The sequence below is a fragment of the Numida meleagris genome, chromosome 5 (genome assembly GCF_002078875.1).
Source record: "Numida meleagris isolate 19003 breed g44 Domestic line chromosome 5, NumMel1.0, whole genome shotgun sequence".
In the NCBI taxonomy this organism is placed as follows: Eukaryota; Metazoa; Chordata; class Aves; order Galliformes; family Numididae; genus Numida; species Numida meleagris.
The window spans coordinates 48,894,209-48,912,297 of NC_034413.1; the positions used below are offsets into that span (position 1 = coordinate 48,894,209).

Below are 18,089 nucleotides of genomic sequence, written 5' to 3' on the forward strand. Positions count from 1 at the left end.
AAGAATATTATGTTGTACACTAATATTTTGTGTTCTAATTAAATATTTGTCTCTGAATCAGCTGTGGGGAATCTGGAAGAGCTCTCCCCTGTCTCACTTATTGATCATTTTGTGTTAGAACAAGGGGAAATGGTTTCAAATGAAAAGAGGGGAGATGTAGACTGGATATAAGGAAAAACATTTTTACACTAAGGATAGAGAAACACTGGCATAGGTTACCCAGAAATACAGTGGATGCCCTGTCCCTGAAGACACTCAAGGCCAGGCTGGACACGGCTCTGAGCAACCTGATCTAGCTGTAGGTGTCCCTGTTCATTGCAGGAGAGTGGGACCAGATGGCCTTTAAGGATCCCTTCCAACTCAAACGATTCTATGATCATTTACATCTCCTCGATTTTTTTTTTTTTTGAACCTCCAAATATCACAGTGAGTGAGGTGGTGTTTTCATGCTTGCTATATAGAGGTACATCTCTGGGACGCACTCTGTGCTAGGTGAGCAAGGCTGAAATGTGGGCAGCATTGATAGAGTTCCTGTAAGAAAAGTCAGTGATATGCATCAGCAGAGCTGCCTTGAGTGTTCCTACTAATGCAAAAAAGCAAGGAAATGTGAAGCAGCATAGTGTTGACTTGAACAGTAAATTGCCATGAGCATTAGCCCAATGAGAAATATTTTCTCTGTTGTGACAAAAGCAGCGCAAGCATGGAGAGAACAGACTTTCGCCAGTCTGCATTTGCCAAGTGTGTCTAATATTGCACCGCAACATTTCTGGTTTTACAGTGGACATTTTAAATATGTGCTCTGAGTATGACTGTTTACTTCCATACCTGCCTTAGTCATCATGATGTGCACCATTCTGGTAGAAGGCTGTGTGCATATGGCAGAATTTATGGTGAACTTCAGTGAATCGCCATTCTGCATGGTAGCAACCTGCTTAGCTTTCCTGACATCTGGAGCACAAACACAGAATGAGCCCATGTCTGCACATGGCCTTGTGACAAAGAAGGACATTGGGAAGGTCTGATCTGCGGGATGTTTGCTGGTGTCTGCCTAAGTGCTTGCTTATAATAACAATTTTTTAAAAGGCACGTGCATAAGCAGGATTGTCTAGCAGTTTGGAAAAATCCCAGAACTTTATTTAGTTGCTGTCTTTCACTGGTGATTTATATATGCCACTGCTTTCTTGCCTTGATTGCCAGAGGGAAGCACTGGATTGTATTGTCGGTTTTTTCCACATACGTTTGAAAATTTTGTTTTATGAGAGTGGAACAGCATAGTATGCCTTAAGGCCACTCTCAGAGTTTGTACAGAAGTTTCTTAATGACCAGTGGTTAAGTGATACTCCATTAAATCTCTCATAGCCACCTATCAATATTCTGTTACAAATGCTTCTCAACAGACAACTCTAGAGTTGACTGGAGAGTTGTTATGATAAGAGGTAACTGAACAGAGGCCATAAATTCCCAGTCACAATGTTAAACTTTACTCTGATTTGGAGATCTCAGAGTTCCAGTGCCACGAAACAGACGCTTTATTGCTGCTGTTACAAGAAGATAGCTTTAGTGTGCAGAACTTAGTTGGAGTGGTGGCAGTAGCATGTATGATGCTTGCTTAGTGTGAATTAATAGCTAAGTGGACCAGGAGTAGAGTGAAAGCACAGAAGTTAAGTCATTAGGTAGAAATGGCAATTTAGCCTTGCTGCTTTATTATTAGGCTGCCTGTTATTGCCTGGATACTAGGCTAGCACCAGAAAGTTCAGCTCAGATAAACACCGGGGTTTATCCCATCATTTGAACTGGAGACTGTACCTGAGTAAAAACTAATTAAAGTATTCAGGGCTTTCAATACCATAGAAACCATCTTTTCTTGCAAAGTAGTGTCAACTTTTTTTTTTTTAAAAGGCCGAGAAATAATACCTAGCTTTTCTGTTTGTTGTCTCTAAGACTTGAGAGTGAGATCTTGGGATTGTGGTAGGTGATTCCATGAAAACATCAGCTCAGAGTTCATTACTGATCCACCCTGAGTATGGTATATGGTTCCTACTGATCTCTTTGAAATGTTTCATGGAATTTGTACTAAATTAGAATTGAGAAGGGCAACAAAAATACTCCAAAGAATGGGAAAGCTTCCATGTGTGGAATGATCAAGTAATGCACAGTTAACTTGATATGTTGTACAGGTCTTAGAAAATTGAGTTGCATGGAGCTAGGCTTAATGAAGGATAACTTTCTTGGCGCAGCAGATTGTAGGGAATGGAGCTGCAAAGTGTGGAGATTTTCCTGATGTTCAGGAGATGACTGGGAAAGCACATGAAACAGAAGGTCACTGGGATTTGCCAAATACATGGAAAGCATACTGGGTTCTGCAAAACTTCTGTTGGGGAAAAAATGTATGAATTGTATGAAAATAGTTGGGCATGTATGTTCATGCTGCTCTTGTTTTCTTGCTAACTAAATATGGCTGTCTGGAGGAGCAAAAGGGTAGGTTAGGGGGAGGTGAAGTAGAGTTTATCAGTTCTGTCTTTTTGGATTGTGTGTTACTGCACCAGCATTTCTGGAGTGCCCTAAAAGTCACTGCCACCAGCCTCAGTTGCTGTAGATGTCTCTCACATTTGCATGTTGTGAAATTGGAAAATAGAAGAGGTAGGAGATTAACAGAATTTGGACAGATTTCAGCAGTAATCTTTGCTCACCGTAATGGTTCAGGTGGTTTTAAGGAGACTCATTGCAAAATGGTGGTATGTTCAACTTTGTTGGAAAGATGTCTTAAATTTAACTTTTTGTTAATTGAACTGAAGTAGGAGAATGACTAAAAAGTTGTTAAACTTGGTTATGGCTATCAGAACTATTTATTGATTGATTTATTCTTACACTGTTACAGAAAAAGCATAGTGCAAAATTTTATTATTTGTGGTGGCTGTTTAGTTGCAGTTGTTATTTCTAGACTAAACCCATTTTATAGAACTGCTTTTTAAATACTGGCGCTCCCAACTGCGCCAAGTGTGCTGCGTCATTTCCTAATATATACCTCAGTAAATAATTTGCTCCCTCTCTCCCAGCAATGAAGAGAATAATTTTGTTTAGAGATCTGAGATCAGCTTACCCTGCAGCGTTAATCATCTAACAGAGATACTTTTTAATTTTTCCAGCATCCTGTAATCCACCCTAGTTTCTGATATATTTAAAACCTATTAATTGTTAATGTTGTGCTTCTTGAATTCTAATTGCAACCAGGGCTCAGGTTTGGGCAGGATCAGTAACCGCTCCCGGGGGAGCCCAAGTGGTACTGTCTGGAGGCAGCATGAGCCGAGCTATTTGGGAGTTTGTCCTTGTGCTGTGCATCTGTTTGAAACTAGGACTTTGTGCATAGTCTGCCTTGTGTGTTTTTGATCTGATGACTGCTAATGCTAGCGCTGTGGATTGCTATCTGGTACGCACAGACAAGTCATTGAACATTGCTGCTTTTTCTCTCTTTTTTTAACGGGACAGCAGACACTAGTGGGTATTTTGTCTATTTCTTCTCACTGATTCAGACGCTTCAAATGGTTGAGGTACTTTTCAGCATTACTGTCTTGTTCTAGTTGGCTTGATCTACCAATTGCTAGTTACATTGAAAAGCAAAGCGTATACTCTATTTAAGGAAAATATATATTTTCTAATGATTCAGCAGTATTTTAATTTATAAATTTTATAATATTGACTGGCAGATCTATTATAAAATGAATGCTGAAAAACTTTTAATCTGCATGTATAACTGTGCGATGTTATGCTGGGAAATGCAATAAGTGGTACAAATGAGAAAAAGATTTTTGTTATGATAAACTTGGAACTGTTGCTTTATTCTGGAAGTAGATGAAACAGGGAATAAGGATATTTATTTTGGTTTTTATTTTAGACTTTATCACATAAATGAAAATGTGTTGTTTTAATTAATAAATCAGTAGTTCATTCAAAATGGCTTTTTTACTTTTGTAATTATTTCTCTTTATTTTACCTCGATGGCAATGAAATCCAGAATTAATGGCAAAAGCTGATTAGAGGTTATATCCAGAAAATTTGCTAGTAACAACATTTACAAAGTCATGTGTTTGGCTTAAGAGGAATCTGGCAAGAAATCTGTCTAGCTTCAGTTCAAAAAAAAAGAAAGTAAGAGTTGATGATAGATAACAGATTATCGGAGATATGATGCAAAAGTGGTTTCTTAAATTTGTGAGCTTCTACATGTGCTTCCATGCAAAGGAAGCCCTCATCAGTGCAGGTTTCTCTGGACGCATGATTTTCTATCAAGGGGAAATTACAATCTTGATCCTCAGGTTTAGAAACTCTGGAAGCAGCAGCTAATTTGCAACTCTTTAACTAATTTAACTAATTCTTAAACTAATTATTCTTTAACTAATAAAGCATTTTCTTCAACTTTTCTTGCTTCCTCTTGTAAGTCGTCTTAGTATCAAATATGGGATTACACAGCCAGGTTTGTTTTCTTCAGACAATGCTGTAAAGGAAAAATCATAACTGTGGCTACAAAACAAGCTTCAGAAAAATACAAATTTGTAGCAAATTGAACTATTATCTCTTGTGGTGGTTTAAAGGCAAGGTTGAGAAATAAGCATTTATCTTTTCCTGTAGATTTCCATTTTCCCTCTCTCCTTTTCAGAATCGGTTTCACATCTTAAATAAGTATAGAGGACCGCATGTGCAGAGTATTGTTGGGTGATGAAGGTTGGAGGGGACCTTAGAGGTCACCTGCTCCAGCCTCCTGCTCTGAGCAGTGCAGCTAGGAGATCGGTCCAGTTATACTGTTTTATGTGAATTGAAACAGTGTTTGAGTCAGTAAGTTCATTTTAATTTTTATCCATGCTGCATCATGAACATTATGCCTAATTGAGGCCTCAGTGCAGCAGCAGTTACAACTTCCAGTGCTGTTCCCCTCCTCCCATAGCATTAACAGAGCTCTCTGTGGCCTTGGGGATATTTTAAACTGATGGCTAGCAGTAGTCCTGATATTTAACGTAGATATCATTTCCAGTTTGTGAAAACGTTCAGGCAAATTTACGATTAATATATTCAGTGCTTCATTTATCTCAGTTTTTCCAGTGTCAGAATGTTTTCTGAAGTGTGGTGACCAGTACCCTTTCCTGGGGCCAACACACTCTGCCCACTCCTCTGAACTTGTTTTACCATGGGTTCTGTCATCAGTTCTGCATGGAAGTGTTTGAGAACTGTGATCACTTTCCTAGCAGGCGAAGTTCCTAATGGAGCCTGCAAAGGACCTCCTCTCACAAAGAAGTCTCCAAGAGGAGAGAGATAGATGACCCTGATTTTTTAGGGGGCAAAAGCAGTTTTTTATAATGTCTGCTGAATCACCAGGTGATACGGGCAGGCTTTCAGGAGGCTCTTTGCAATTCAGATATGACTGAAGCCTTGAGAACATGGAGGATGTGCAGGATTTGGGAAGGGAAATCTTGGTAGCCCAAGGGTGGCAGCAACAGTGAAGCTGCCTTTTTTTCATAAGATCTTTGTAAGGCTACCAGTTTCCCAACCTGTGTTAAGTCTAATTATTATTTCTTCTTATTTATCTCCAAAATTAAATAGGCTTCCAGCAAAAAGTTGGTGTGGTTTTTTTTGTTTGTTTGTTTTTTTTACTTTTACTATATACTGTGAGAAATTGTAAATGGATTCTTGCTTGTTCTCCAGATGGATCCTGTGCAAAAAGCAGTCATAAACCATACCTTTGGAGTGTCCATTCCCCCAAAGAAGAAACAAGTCATTTCCTGTAATGTCTGCCAGCTTCGCTTTAACTCTGATGTGAGTACTGGCTATTTTCTTCTTTTATTATTATTATTATTCAAAATAGGTATAATTAATCAAAGCTTCTTTTCTCCAAGTTGATAGTTACTGTTCTGCATACATTCTGCTCAGCCTCCTGGGCTGATATTTTGCCCCCTTGGAGCTGGAAGTCTCGTGCTGACTGCTGCCATACACTTTTGTTCTGGTAACTGAGAAGCAGGCTGTACTTTTTTCTCATGTTCAAGACACTAACTTTTTAAACATGGTTTTCTGTCGACGCTGTGTTTCCAGATATGAAGACTGCCTTGATAGCCAATGCCACATCCATTGACAATAACCTATTGGACAGTCCAATAGCCTTCAAGAGCAAGCAGACAGAAAAACTGTGTTCTCTTAATGTCATACCCACTTTTCTTTCAAAAGACATTTTTTCCTATTGTTCCTATGTTCTTTCTGGTAATGTCTCTGGATTTCTTAATAAAGTCACCCTTCTGGTAACTTTCAGTTGTAACGATTTTGAGTATTTACTTCTATCTGTCTTTTGAGAATGATGAAGTTCAAAGAAGCTGCTTTCTGAAGTGTAATTCAAAAGGAAAAAAAGAAAAAAAAAAAAAAGCAGTCCAAAAGAACGCATTGGCTGATATGCCTAAAGTGTATATCCAGCTAGTTTTTCCCAAGCTGTGAGGGGAAAAAAAAGAACAATATTAACAAGTCAAAAAAAAATTGTTTTATAAAACTATGACTTTTGACACTTACAAAATATATATTTGTTCTTAGAGACTTTACTAATGTTCTTACGCTAATAAAAATGTAAAAGCTCAGATATTTTGTTGTTTTTGAATGTAGGAACAAGTACCTAAGTGACACATGAATATTAGATACTTTGCTATTGTAATAAATAGTTTGAAGGAAGCTCCTCAAGGCTGTTGTGGTCTTGATGCCACTAGACATTCTCAATACAGGCCTATAAAATCAGTATCTATTGCTCTGATTTTCTCTTGCCACTACCATTGCCTTTTGAAGTGGTTTGTAATGTAATTTCCCCAGTTTGACTTACTTGTCTAGGCTGGTGTGGATTTTGAAGCACTGCTGTTTTACCTTCAAATTGATTTCTGAATCAAAAATCTGTCATCTTCTGACAAGCTTATTAAACTTTCTTTGAAGTGGCAGTATCTCCTTAGTTAACAGATTTCAAACGTCATTTTTTTTTACTTCAGTTATGTTTCCTTTTTAAGATTAAGGTTTTAAAAAATCTTCCTGCTCTGATTCCTGATCCAAATACCTGCTTTTACTGATTAAAACAGGGAACCAGTACAGTTTTTAAAAATTTCTGTGGGCTCTGTGAATCTGAATCTTGCTTCTGAGTAGGATCTTATTTCCTCTCTGAGATGGTGGCTCAGCTTGTTCCTGCTCTTCCCTCTCCTTCTAAGGAATCCCGTTTGATGGCGGGTCCTGTCCCTAGAGGATTTCACACTGACATTCAGATGGTCAAACAGTACTTCAAGGCAGACAGATTGAATCACAACTCAGCGTCAGAAGAAAAAAGAGCTGAAATAGTATATCATTTTGTACATCTGCCAACTGACCAATTTTTCCTATCTTACTTGCTCACAAGATAGAACAAAAAGTACGTATCATATTCTGCTTCCAACGGTGGCATTGCTATAGCATGTTAGATTATAGCCTTGTTTCCCCTTTTGGAGTGGCTGTATTCACAGTGTTGTGCTCCTTTCTTTTTAAACTCGTTTAATACACACAGTTCTAGCTGTTAGAATATATGTCTTTTGTAATGGATGGTTTTAAGAATGGATGAAGCATCATGGCCATGCCAGTGGTAGTGATAAAAAGTAGTTTCTTCCTTTCTAGAGCAGTTTTTCATAACAGGACATCCGTAAACAACCTGGAAGCTGGATTTTAAAATGTGCCGAGACTCTAGTGGGGTTATTAATACTAGAAAATACTTGAATATAAGATGAAGTTTCACAAACATTTTATCACCAGAACATACAAGAATATTTGGAGAATGAGTTTGCATAGATTAATGCTTCAGTTGTAAAAGCTGTCCAGCCCTTCATCAGATTATTTGGTTTCTCATGGGAAGCTTACATGAGATTTTACATCTTTCCTCCAGGTTCAATCTTCTGAGCTGGAGTTATTCATCTACAAGTGTTACCTTTTCAACCCTCTTCCCGCTCCCTGAGCGTGAGAATTTATTTTAATATCATTTCTCCCCTATCCCTGTAATAATATGTCACAACGTTAGGTAATGTCAGTGTCCTTTCAGTTCAGCTCTTCAGACTCTTTTGTAAATCCTTGACAAAGTTTTTAGTGTCTTTTTTCACATGCACACAAGCGAGTGATTTCTTGTAGCTCTTATTCCTTGAAAGGATGATGCATGCATCTCCCTTAACTTGTTGAGGAGAAGGCAGTCAGATATTTTTGGCCATTGTATCTGCTGAACCTTTCAATGGATCAGTCCCACTGTGCAACTTCCTAAGAATGTTTTGAGATCGGTGGCACAAAATTATGATAACTTGCATCAAATCCTTGAGCATAGCGCATTGTAGAAGATTTGTGGTTCATCCCCTTTGCAGTTTCAGTTTCTTCCTCTATCTCCACAAAGCTGACATGCTCCTTGTACATGACAGCCATGTTATTTCTTTGAACTTCCTTTGACCTAAATTATGCAAGCAAATGAAACAAAAATGACCAAAAAATGGCTATTAAGTAGTTTTCTTACTTTTATTAAATGAATTTCATTTTCATGGCGTTTGAAGCTTCTGACCTGATCCTGTTATTGCTTTGTCTATCTCATGAATAATGTACAAACCAATGGAAATTTGTCTGTGAGAAGAAAATTGGTTTCCTTGCCTGTTTCACACTGTTGGTACTCACTGTTCTGGATCAATAGACCAAAATAATTCTGACTTAGTTAATTTATATTTGTTAAACTTCCCGTTAAGTTTGCGCAGTAAGCTACAAAGGTTTCAGATTTCTTCTGCTACTGTGTTTGCAGTGAGAGTGTTCTGCCATCAGATCCGGAGGAGGGATCTGCAGCTGTCTTTGGGCAGGAGGAGGAAGTCTAACATCAGGGGTGGAAAACATTTTAAAATAAGTTGTCTTCATTCTGAGAGTAAATACATCTACTGTTGAAGTGATGCCTTCTTTATCTTGAGAAATAAAATTTGCAACGATTATGCTACTTTTCTCCTTACATATTATAATATGAAAAAAAAAAAGAAATGATGAGTTTTATATCACTGGCCCCTCCTCTGGTTTCTTCTTCACAATCAGATTGGATTACTATTTGTTCTTGATCATGTGTTGTTTGTATTTATGTTTCAAAGAAGCAAAACCTAAACAGCAAAAATAGATCCCTGCAAGGCTATGGTCAGCCTTTTTTTGTTTGTTTATATAAAAGTCCTCTAATTATGAGAACTAATTATTCAGAAACAATTCTGTGTATATGCATATAGAGATGACTGAAACAAGGCATATGGTAAATAGTTGAGGGAGTACTTCAGAAATGATTGAGGTGAGTCCAAACTGAACTGTTCACCTAGAGAGGTGAAAACCAAAGAGTTTAGTTTCAGTGTTTTACAAATAGAATAACTGACAGCTTTTAAACTTACAGAGAATGCAAAAGGGGACGTTATGTGGTAGGACTGGTTTAGTAAAAGCAGAATAAGAAGAATAAATTTTTGATTGCTTGTTACTTAAGCTATTTTGCTTTTGTAAGGTTATAAAGAAAATGTGAACAAACAGCTTCTAATAGTATGGAAAGACTTCTTTGATGTGGTTTGTGTAGAAAATATGAAAAACAAAACGTAGTCAATCTTCTTCTATAAAATGTTATTATTTGGTGTATATGTAGTTATAGGAAGGTTCTGTGGATTATTAATGTGTCAGTGTGACTTTGTCCTTTTTTCTGTCTGCTGTACTCCATTAGAAAGCAGAGGCTATACATTTTACTTGTACAACATTTATGCAAATTCACTAGTGCTAATCACGAACATTTCCCAAACGCACCTTTAGAAATTAATGCTATTAACTTTGCCAGTGGGCAGACAATTGAGTTAAGGAACATCGTGTCTTTCTTAGTTAAGGGAGATCAAATTTACATACCTGTTTCTGTTTGCATACATTCAAGCACTCTGTATTATTCTTTCATAAAACCTAATAAGTTGTTTGCAGCTACAATTTTTGTAGGGCGATACCCAAGTATTTGTTACACGGTATAGGAGTAGGTACATAGAAGTACTACTTTTGTTAAAACTGGGCAGTTAAAGCTGTATTACAGCACTCTTGAGATCGTCATGTTGGCAGAGTGGGTCTGCTGTCTCTGGTAGTCCAGATTTACACTAATATATTTCAAAGAAAACTTCCAATGGTAAAATACAGAAGCACATCAAAATTTCTGTGTATTGATATGTAGAAATATTTGAAGAAATGTTTTTGAGCTACATTAATTGAGGACTGTGGCCTAATGCATTTGGTTTTGAATTTTCAGAAAAGTGAAAGTAAGTAAATTAAAGTGGAATGGAATAATGTTACTAAACATTTTGCTTTCAATAATTTTTATTTAATTTTTTAAAAGCAGAGCTGTTTTGGAGATGCCAACATTTTGAGGGGAAAAAGAAATTATTTGAAGGGGACAGCAGAGTGTCAAACATTGACTGTCAAATGTAGAAAACTGTTTTTGTGAAAGACCTTAAATTCCATTCTGAAGTAAGAATTTGAAACAAAACCTTCTGTTTCCCAGGAAAATGCAGTTTTGGAATATCTTCAGTTTTCCTGCTGAATCAGAAATAGTAACATTCCCCAAAGAAGCTGAAACCCTCCTTTTGGTGAAAGGGACATTCATTCTGATGCCGTCCCTTCCTAGAATTCATTGTCCGCAGCTTGTAAGCTCGTTGTGGTTTAACTTAGTAGTTGGCTCAGCACCGCACAGTCATTCGCTCATCACCTCCCCCTGACTGGACTGTGGGAGAGGATAGAAAAAAACAAAGTGTACTGAACTTGTAGGCTGAGATTAAAAGCTATTTACTAAGACAGAAAAGGAAGAGAGTAGGAAAAAAAAAGTTAATAGTAATGATAGTTTTATATATATATATATATTTAAAAAAAACTGATGCACAGTGCAATTGCTCATCACCCACTAACTGATGCCCAGAGAAGTCCCTAAGATGTGGCCACCTACCCAGCCCACTCCCCACAATTTTTCAAATTTTTTTTTGCATGATGGCCTTTGCCCAGTTTTGGCCAGCTGTTCCGCTTCTGTCCCCTCCCAAGTCCTTGTTCTGCTTCTGTCCCCTCCCAAGTCCTTGTTCTGCTTCTGGCCCTTCCCCCCCCCCCCCCCCCCCACTGGCAGGACAGTATGAGAAGTTCCTGCACTTTGAGATCAAGGGACTTGGAATTTATCTGTAAAGTTAACATTGAGCTGACATCAATAAAAACTGAGGTTGATTCAACAAAACTTGTCCCATGACCTACTTAAGATACTCTGGCTGGTACTTAGACTGCGATTAGTTGCCTAAATCTAAGTGTCTTATATCATTTGGTTATCTGGTACATCCGCACCTGGATAGTAGGCCTGACAGAGGATGCTGAGTCCATGGTCAGACAGGACACCTGAGGACATCACTAACTGAACTGAATGCCTGTTGCTAGGCAGGAATTCAGATGCAGGAATTCCAACCCATTTACATTGCTTTCTGTTTTCTTTTTCCTTTCCATTATCTTTTTCCTTTCCACTCCTCCAGGTGGAGTCAGGGAGCAGAATTTTCTTAAAAGACAGAAGCATTAAAAAAATAGGAGAAAGTTAATTGATCAGGAAGTTAGTATGGTTCTCAACAATGAAGAGAAATGAAATGGCAAAAATATGAGGACGAATTAGAGCAAGGAAATTTTTCCTGAGCTAACTTTTATGATGATTAGTAAGTGAAATCAAATGATGTTGAATTAATTTGGAAATCTCTATTTAAGAAGGATAGCATTGCAAGGATTGGTAGCTGATGAGATTGATTAATTATAGTAGTAACAATTGAGGTATATATTTCAGACAGTATGAACTTTATTCTGTTGTGAAGTGGAACATGCTTCTATAAAAAACTATCTGAAAATATATACTAGCCATTAGATTTGCTCCAATATATGTGAGAATAAAAATAGATATTTCTATCTCTGCATCAAAATGTCTGTTAAGACCATTTCTATTGTTTAATTTCTACATGATGATGATACAGCATGTGTTCCAATGCTGTAAAGTCTAGTGTTTCAGTAAAATTCAAGCTCTGTTTTTGTGTCCTGTCTAGCTCTGAAAAATTGGGAAGTAGTTATAGTCACTGAGACCATCCAGTAGAAGAGAGGGAATCCTCTTTGTGGAGCAGATTGTGGTAGTAAGTCAGATCTTGCTCGTGGGTAGAGGCTGCCAGAGCTAGGGATACAGCTGTGCTCTGCCAAGAGGAAATGCAGCATGCTGAGAAAGATCTAGCCTAGCCTTTCAAAAATAGTTTTGTCCTCTTAAGAACCCTGGGATTCCTTTCAAACCCATGGTTATATCTATATGGACTATGGATAAGCTTTGTTAAATAGGTGTTCATATTAACTGTGTAGGTCTGGTTTATTGAGTTTTTTTTATGTTTTTTTTTATGTTTTTAGCAGACATTCTCGCAGAAGCTAAATCAGCTTGAGTAAGGCTTGCTCTATCTTTATAAAACTCATAATGGTCCAGTAGCAATGGGGCATGGGGAGGATAGCTGTTGTTGTCTCCCAGAGAGTCCTTCTCTGCTTACTCTTGGTTTGCTCTTCTGCTTCCTTCTGGCACATCTCCCACAGCTGCCATGTGGCACTGAGTCCCTCCAGCAGCTGTGGAGCTTAGGCCAGGCTGTGCCGAGCTGTCTGTTCTTCTCTGCTCTAGCAACTGGCACTGGCACCTGCAAGAGAAACATCAGTCAGGTTACAAGGATACCTGTTAGGCTTTGGCAAAACTTTTTTCTCCATACTTATGAAATCAATAAAATTCTCTCTGCTCTTCTCCCCTATTATTTGTTTTGATAGTCAACAGAGTTTTTGGAGCTTGGGCACTAGCTATTAGTGTCAGTGGTAGTCTAGTCACTTTCCTCTTCATCTGTACTCCAAACTCAGATACATTACACCAGCAGTCCACATGATTTGTTTGTTTGCTGGTGTTCGTTATTTTTGGGTTTTTTTGTTGTTAAAAAACTTATCTGTTGATTGCTTCTAAATGAAATATCTGCTTCCCTTAGTGCTCACTGTCACTTGCTTGTTTGTAGGAAGGTCTTTGGCTGTGATGCTGCCAGTGGGTACCACCTTGTTGGTGCAATATCCTTTCATTGGCATAAGCATGTGTCTGCACAGGGTATTGCACTCTGTGATTGATGTCTCTAAGTCGGTGCTGCCTTTTGGCATTGCCTGCAAAGGCTCAGAAATAAAGACAAAATGCCTTGCAAGGAAGATCAGAAAAAGCAGATGCAACTGTTGGGCATTAAGAGATGCTGACATTCAACTTATTATTGTGTATATATAGCTAATAAAAATGATGTGATAATAGTGATCATCTTTTTTAAAAAGCCAGAAGGCAATTTTTTTGAATTTGAGGCTAGTGTTGCCAAATGTTTTCTTTGCAAATTTGCATGGGCGTCAAAAAGATAACATGCAAAATAATCAATAGTACTGAATAAAAATCGACAGAACTGTCACCATCTTTTGTCAAATGTTTTACATTTTTCTTATGAATAAAACTATTGGAGCTGATTCTTAGGGTTTGGAGCGTAGCAGAGCAGGTAGGAGGTAATTAAAAGTGTAAATCTCAGGAACTTGTGAAGGCAATTTTCTGTTTTGAAGACAGACCTGACAAAATGATGAAAGTTGTTAGCTTCATCGTGACAGAAATATTGCGTGATTACAGGGTGCAGAGTTATAATGTGCTGAAAGTTCTCTTCAAAACCAACTATTTAACAAAGCTGTTAACTAAGTTTGACTCATTGCTTTCTTATGATGTGGCTGATTTTCACCGCTTTTCCATTTCTTCTGTGTCATAGTAATCTACCTTAATATTTGGAGCAATTTGGTTTCACAAAGCTACTGAGAGCTGAATTTTAAAAATAACACTCAGCTTTGGTGTAATAAAAAGGTGAATACTTCAGTTTTACAGATTACTTCAATTACATCTATTCTTAACAACAGTTGCATCTACTCTTAGTATCAGACTACAGATAAAATTATTCAGCACAGGTGCATCAGGTTGTCACTGAGAGATCTGATAGGTTCATATTTCTTCTCTATGCAATAATAAATTCAGTTAATTAGCCATTCATACGCCAGATAGATTCTCAAACTCAGTCACTTGTGAGCTGTCAAAATGAATAGTGCTGATTTCAAATATTTTGTCACTCCCTGCTCCTGACAGGGGCAATTTCTGTCATCTTTTGTACTGCAGCCTTAACTGAATTTTAAAGGTTTCTTAAAGGTAATATGGCTATCAATGACTCTATGATCTGTGTGTTTCCTGGTTATCTTTCTTTCTCTTTATATGCATCTGTAAACATACATATATTTAACTTTAAGGAAAGCTACTGGTGGTATTATATACTAATTATATTCACACATTCTTAGGAAGCATGCTTACATGTAAAGATGAAGATTTGCATTGCTGATGTTTGATTAGAAGGACTCATATATAAGTCAGTGCATTATGGCTAATGTATTGTACACAGTCTCACAAACGAACACGCTGATGCTTAGATTTAAAATTTAGTTGATAACCAAAAGCAGAAATTCACAGGAAATTTTAGATTTTGAATAAAATGTAACATTGTGTGTCTCAATGGAAAATGTAGTTAAGAGAGGAAAAGCTTGTCCCTCCTTCAACCAAGTCATTAATTTTACAGCATACAAAGTTTGCTAAAAACATCATAGTATCATAGAATCCTTAGGGTTGGAAGAGACCTCTGAAGGCCATCTCGTCCAACTCCCCTGCAGTGAACAGGGACACCACAGCTAGATCCTTCTCAATAACCTAGAAAGCATTTTGTTAAAAAATGATCATAGTAATGCGAGTTCAAAATTTTATTTTGCAAGACGTTTAGTTTTGAGAATATAATGTAACAACTGTTTTGAAGTAAAGCATTAATTACGCTAATAATACTGAATTGTGGCACAATTACATCAACAAAATAATTTTACTTCATTGATTTATTCCTGCAGTAAACGCAGCCAAGTACGCTGAAATGAACCATTATGCAACTAAAAAGCATCATGAGTACAGGAGTATAGTGACATCACTTAAGGTTACTTATTTTGGCTTTTAGAGCTCTTGTTTTCACAACCTGAAGAAACACCACTGTTGCTTCCTACATTTTTTACTTTCACAAACATAGTTTTGATCACATGGAATTTGCATGAATTGATTGTTGGTATTAATGAGAATCAAAAATGTACATTCAGTATCCATTTAAAATATTGTACTCCAAAGATAGTTGCTTTTAATTTGCTTGTTATTTTATTGGGGTTTATATTAAAACTGGTAAGTTTCCTGTCTTTTATGCAACATGTCTTTCAAACCTTCTGAGTGTGTATCTTCTGGCTTGTCAGAGCAAATGAAAATGAATGTTCAGTTTCTTGTATAAGCTGAAAAAAATGAAAGAAATCATGTGTTGTGGCTTATTCCAAAGATATGTTTAATATTTTAGTCACATATATTACAGAAGCCCATAACCTGTAATATATTGCTGTATTGTGCCAGAAACAGGTTTTTAATGGGACGTAAAGAAAATAGGTTTGCATATAATGCAGTACAAATGTCTTATAAAAGTAGGGTTAGTAATGCCTAGGACATTAATATTCTGAATAATTGGTACCAGGTATAATCATAACATGCTTTCTAATTTCAGATTGCCATGGCTGCCCTTTTCTTTTGTTTATGATTACTCCAGAAAATTCTAGAGAGTAATCATTTTTGTAAGAATTAGAGGAAATTCTGTTCCATGTTGTTTCCACATTTTTGTTACCAAAGGGAATAGAATCAAATGATTTATTTCACAGTGGATAATAAGCAAGCTCTGAGTTGCAGATACCTCTGAAAACATTGCTTCAGCACTCCAAGGGATGCTCCTCTAACTTTGTTTGAAAGGAGTATATATATTTCCATGCACAGAACGTGTGTTGAAAGAGCCTAAGAACCAAAACTTTAACAAAATCCAGCCTCTGGAAGCTGAGACTAGAGAAATTCAGTGTAAAAAATAATAGAATGTGCTTGGAAAAATTTACCAAAGGTAGCTTTTCTGCCCACCACCCACAAAATAAGGGCTGGTTTGAGCAGCCTGGGGAAGGCTGACGTTTTCGGACACTAGGCTTAGGTGGCCACAGCAGCACCTTTGGGCCATATAGTGTACAAGCATGGATTTGTTAGTATAAAGATAGTAATTATGTAATTTAAATTAAAGGTGAGGCCATTTGGCACAATCCAGGGGGCTTGGCTTTGTGTTTACGGAAGTCTTAATTTTAATTCTGCTTGGGCTTGTTTGTTTTTAACAGGTCTCAGGTACACTATGTGAGGATTGAATGGAGGGAATCAAAGACTATCGTAGGTTCTGACTGATATTGCTGACACTATTATTGCAAATATCAGCAGAAAGGCTTATTATCAAGGATTTGACTGACTAAGCCTTTCTCTTGAGTGCACCTATGTCTCCTGTGTCGTAGCTTTGGCCCCAGGCAGTACATGGTCCTACCAACAGCTCAGTGCACACGGAGCAGATTTCAGTTATTTAAAGGGACATCATCAACTTTAGAGCGCTCCAGTGGAGAATCTTGTCCTTGTTGTTACTGGAAGTTGAAAGTAAAGTATCGTAATGGAAAGGGTATATGCACCCCTCAATTTTAAGCTTTGATTTTTGTACATATGTACAAGCCTGTGAATAGTTGATTTAATTTTTTTATGCTTGACGCTCCTCCTAGCACATCACATAGCAACAGCAAAGTGCAGAGAAATGGACAAGGGTTGGCAAAGGTGGAGAGAGGCAGGGTGACGGTACTTTGCTCCTGCTCCTGCTTAAGGCGCATCGCACTAACAGGGTGCAAACAATCTGCACTCCTCTACCTCGCTCAGAGCTGAGGAGCTCCAACCCAGAAGTTGACAAGTGTCCCTTTAAGTAGTGCACGTAGTAGTAGTGGTGTAGCCGTGTAGCTTTTCTTTATAATCCTTAAATTGTGTTTGTACGTGTCTTAAATTCCAAAGATTTTAAAGTCATCGTATAGAACCTCTGCTGTTTTTATAAAGAAGATTTAAAATAATCTTAATTTCAAAGGAATTCAACGTAAAATTTATCTAGGAGCTTTTCTTACTGAATCCTTGCTTACTGCAATCTATTTAAAAAAATATTTCCACAACATGTCACTATACGTGCTGTCCTTTTGAGTTAGAAAGCACTGTTTCACAAGGTATATAATCACAAAGCTTCAGTGTGTAAGAACTTCATCCTCTGTTTTAACTGCCGTTCTCCACCAGTTTTAACAGTGCGTATAGTTTTTGTGAAGACACCACCAAACTGTCTATTCTGTTGTCTAGTCCAGCTGTTTCTTCTGCTCACTTACACTCTTCCATATAATAAAATGTTTATTACATGCTGTCCCAAGGTGACTGTGTTGTAATGCCTATTTCTGCCAACCGTATGACAATTTCCTCGTTATGGCAGCACTCTTGATAACATCTGAGATTTTTGGATCCCATAATTGCTTTTTATAAAGCATGTAATTTGTTTCATTTAACACAATGAACTAAATAACATAAAAAGTGTTTTTGCATGGACTAGTGAAAGTTTCCTTGCACTGATGTTATATGCCAGGTGCCAAGGTGTGGTCATCTTGCTACATGAAGCATGCTTTCTCCAAGTATTTTACTTTGAAATGAACTGCAATATTAACTTATATAGTTAATATGTAACCTTCAATAGAGGCACCAATACTACCTCTCAAATCATTAAAAAAAAAACATTGGAAATGGAAAAATGCAATGTTGAATAGTATGATGTAATATATTATGAAAATAGATCGCATTTTCATTTTTGTATGAAAGTGTGTCAAGAAAAGTGTTGAAATTACTGGAAATTTCCAGAATTTGAGGTTAGGTTAAGTTTGTAGTGCCTAGGCTTTGCAGCTAATGAAGTGGCCTGCCTTGTCAGGGTAGTTTGTCATGGACAGTCAGGAATAATAATGGAGACTTAAAATCACTGAACGACAAGCATTTGTTTGTGTGTCTTTAGTGGTGCAACTTCAAAATCACT

At 37.3% G+C, this 18,089-nt stretch overlaps 1 protein-coding gene across 12 annotated transcripts in view; it reads left to right on the forward strand.

Annotated features, from left to right (window-relative positions):
- Positions 1–18,089, forward strand: part of ZNF385B (zinc finger protein 385B) — a 126,661-nt gene that overhangs the window by 85,965 nt on the left and 22,607 nt on the right. For all 12 annotated transcript variants that reach the window (XM_021399562.1, XM_021399558.1, XM_021399564.1 and 9 more), the window contains one exon: positions 5,692–5,802. In XM_021399562.1, the coding sequence (XP_021255237.1) occupies positions 5,692–5,802 (111 nt within the window). The remainder of the gene's footprint in view (positions 1–5,691; positions 5,803–18,089) is intronic.